This window comes from Carlito syrichta, unplaced genomic scaffold, assembly GCF_000164805.1.
Source record: "Carlito syrichta isolate Samal-C Ts95f unplaced genomic scaffold, Tarsius_syrichta-2.0.1 Scaffold311834, whole genome shotgun sequence".
In the NCBI taxonomy this organism is placed as follows: Eukaryota; Metazoa; Chordata; class Mammalia; order Primates; family Tarsiidae; genus Carlito; species Carlito syrichta.
Window position 1 is genome coordinate 165,422 of NW_007255930.1, and position 2,291 is coordinate 167,712.

At 42.1% G+C, this 2,291-nt stretch overlaps 1 protein-coding gene across 2 annotated transcripts in view; it reads left to right on the plus strand.

The window, feature by feature from the left end:
• The first annotated feature begins 235 nt into the window (after nt 1-235).
• The window catches only part of DPY19L4 (dpy-19 like 4 (C. elegans)), an 81,244-nt gene continuing 79,188 nt past the window's right edge, over nt 236-2,291 (plus strand). The window contains exon 1 of one of the 2 annotated variants that reach the window (XM_021718114.1): nt 236-349. Coding sequence is in view for 1 of the 2 variants with exons in the window: in XM_008069164.2 (XP_008067355.1) it covers nt 317-349 (33 nt within the window). In the remaining variant the exon portion in view is untranslated. The remainder of the gene's footprint in view (nt 350-2,291) is intronic. The other variant, XM_008069164.2, reaches the window with a different exon arrangement.

Consider the following 2,291-nt stretch of genomic DNA (forward strand, 5'->3'; position numbering starts at 1 on the left):
AGTGAGACTCCAACTTAAAAAAAAAGGCCCAGCAGGTCGAGGCTGCGGTGGCCGGGAGCGGCCACTGCACTCTAGTCTGGGCAACTGAATGAGACTCCAACTCAAAAAATAAAAATAAAAATAAAATTTATAGTTGGTACAAATAGGTCTCAGTGGAGCTTTAGTATAAGAAGCAGCTTGGGATACAGGTTAGAACAATTTGATATACACATTGCAATAATGTTTCAAATATTTTAAGGATCAGCTGTAGAACTGCGCCAAAGAAAGAAGCCAAAGTCTTCAGAAAATAAGGAATCTGCCAAAGAAGAGAAAATCAATGACACTACAATTCCTGAACGAGCTCCAAAACGTAAGTTAGATAGAGCCGGAGTTTTTGTGCTATTACAAAAATAATTATACTTGACAGTATATTTTATATTAATATTTTAAATCAATAAATATGTTTTGAGGTTAATGATGTGGCCAACTTTCATTAGGTTTTGCTGAAAAACAACCCCCAAATCTCACTGGCTTATGGCAAACATTTATTTCTGATTAATATTACATGTTGTGGCTGCAAGTTGGCGGATGTACTTTCATGTGCCATGAAGGAACAGCCCTCATTTGGGACAAGTTTTTCTTGTGACATAGGAAAAGAGCAGGAGAATAGATGCTGTCACTTGTTCTCACATTCTGTTGGCCCTAGCAAGTCATGTAATCAATTCAGACAGTGGGATGGAGAAGTATACTTTGGGTCCAGGGAAGTGTGGCAGGTCATGTGGCAATAGGCAGGGATGTATAATCTTTTTATAGGGAAGGAGAAAATAATTGGGAGGAGTAATAATATAGTCTACCACACTCTGTCTTTTTTTATCGTAGATATTTATTTCCCTCCTTCAGGCAAAATGCACTGGTTTCCTCCTGCACCCCATGTAAGACACTCAGTCTTATCTAGTCACAGCATTAATCTTAAATTCAGGCCCTTATACATCAGGGCCAGTTATGACTCATTCTGATCCAGAGACCTATGAGCTAAAAAGACAAGTTATTTGCTGTGTTTCAGGGTTTTCCAAGGCAACTCCCCATTTTGGGTGGTTAGCTAAAAAGACTCACAAATTTCAGAATATTGTTATATTTACAGATATGATTTGTTACATTGAACAATACAGAATATAATCAGCAAAGGGAAAAGGCTTATGGGGTGGAGTCCACAAGAAACAAGGCACAAGCTTCCAAAATTCCACTCCCAGGGGAGTCCCATGAGATGTGCTTGATTCCTTCAGCATCAAATTGTCATACTTGTAAAGTTTTGTCCACCAGGGAAGCTCATTGGTGACTCATGGCTTAGAGTTTTTATTGGGGGCTGGTCATGTAAGTACCCTAAGCCTACATATACCAAAATCTAGACTTCCAGAAAGAAAGCACTAACTATATTATTTTTTTATTTTTATTTTTTGAGTTGGAGTCTCACTCTGTCACCCAGACTGGAGTGCAGTGGCTGCTCCCGGCCACCGCAGCCTCCACCTGCTGGACTCCGGCGATCCTTCCGCCTCAGCCTTCCAAGTAGCTGGTATTACAGGCATGCGCTACCACACTCGGCTGATTTTTTGATTTATTGTAGAGATGAGGTCTTGCTGCCCAGGCAGGTCTCGAACCCGCAGGCTCAGGCAATTCACTCACCTCAGCCTCCCAAAGGCGGGGGATTACAGGCTGAGCCACCGAGCCCGGCTTAACTACATTATTTTTACAAACAAAGTAAGCACAGTAAACCACTCTTATCAACAAGAGAATGACAGGAACCCTCCTGGAATCCATGTTCCCTGATACCAACCTAGAGCCTACCTTGCAAGAAGGCCTTCCTCAGGAAAGGAGTCTCCGGCTTGCTATGTTAGTTCTTTTCTGCACATTTTTCCTCCTCAGTATACATTGTTAGACAGGGATAGGATAACCAAAATAAATGCTTCCATTTAGAAGGGAAGAGTGGGAAATACACAGCAGCCACTGGTCCATAGCAATTCTGAAATCCTGCTAGGCTGATATGACATGTGGGGGTGGGGAAATCTTTTGTGATATGCCCCTGTTGTGTTCCTTGAGAATTGTTTCCCAGTTCATTGTTCTCCATTGTCCTTGACTCTACCCTCTGTAGGTCTTTCCTCTTCCATTTTTCTTCATAACCATATCTGAGGATGACTTTGGAGAATATGTCATTCTTTTTTTTTTTTTTTGAGTTGAAGTCTCACTCTGTTGTCCAGACTGGAGTGCAGTGGCCGCTCCCGGCCACTGCAGCCTCTACCTGCTGGGCTCTGGCTATC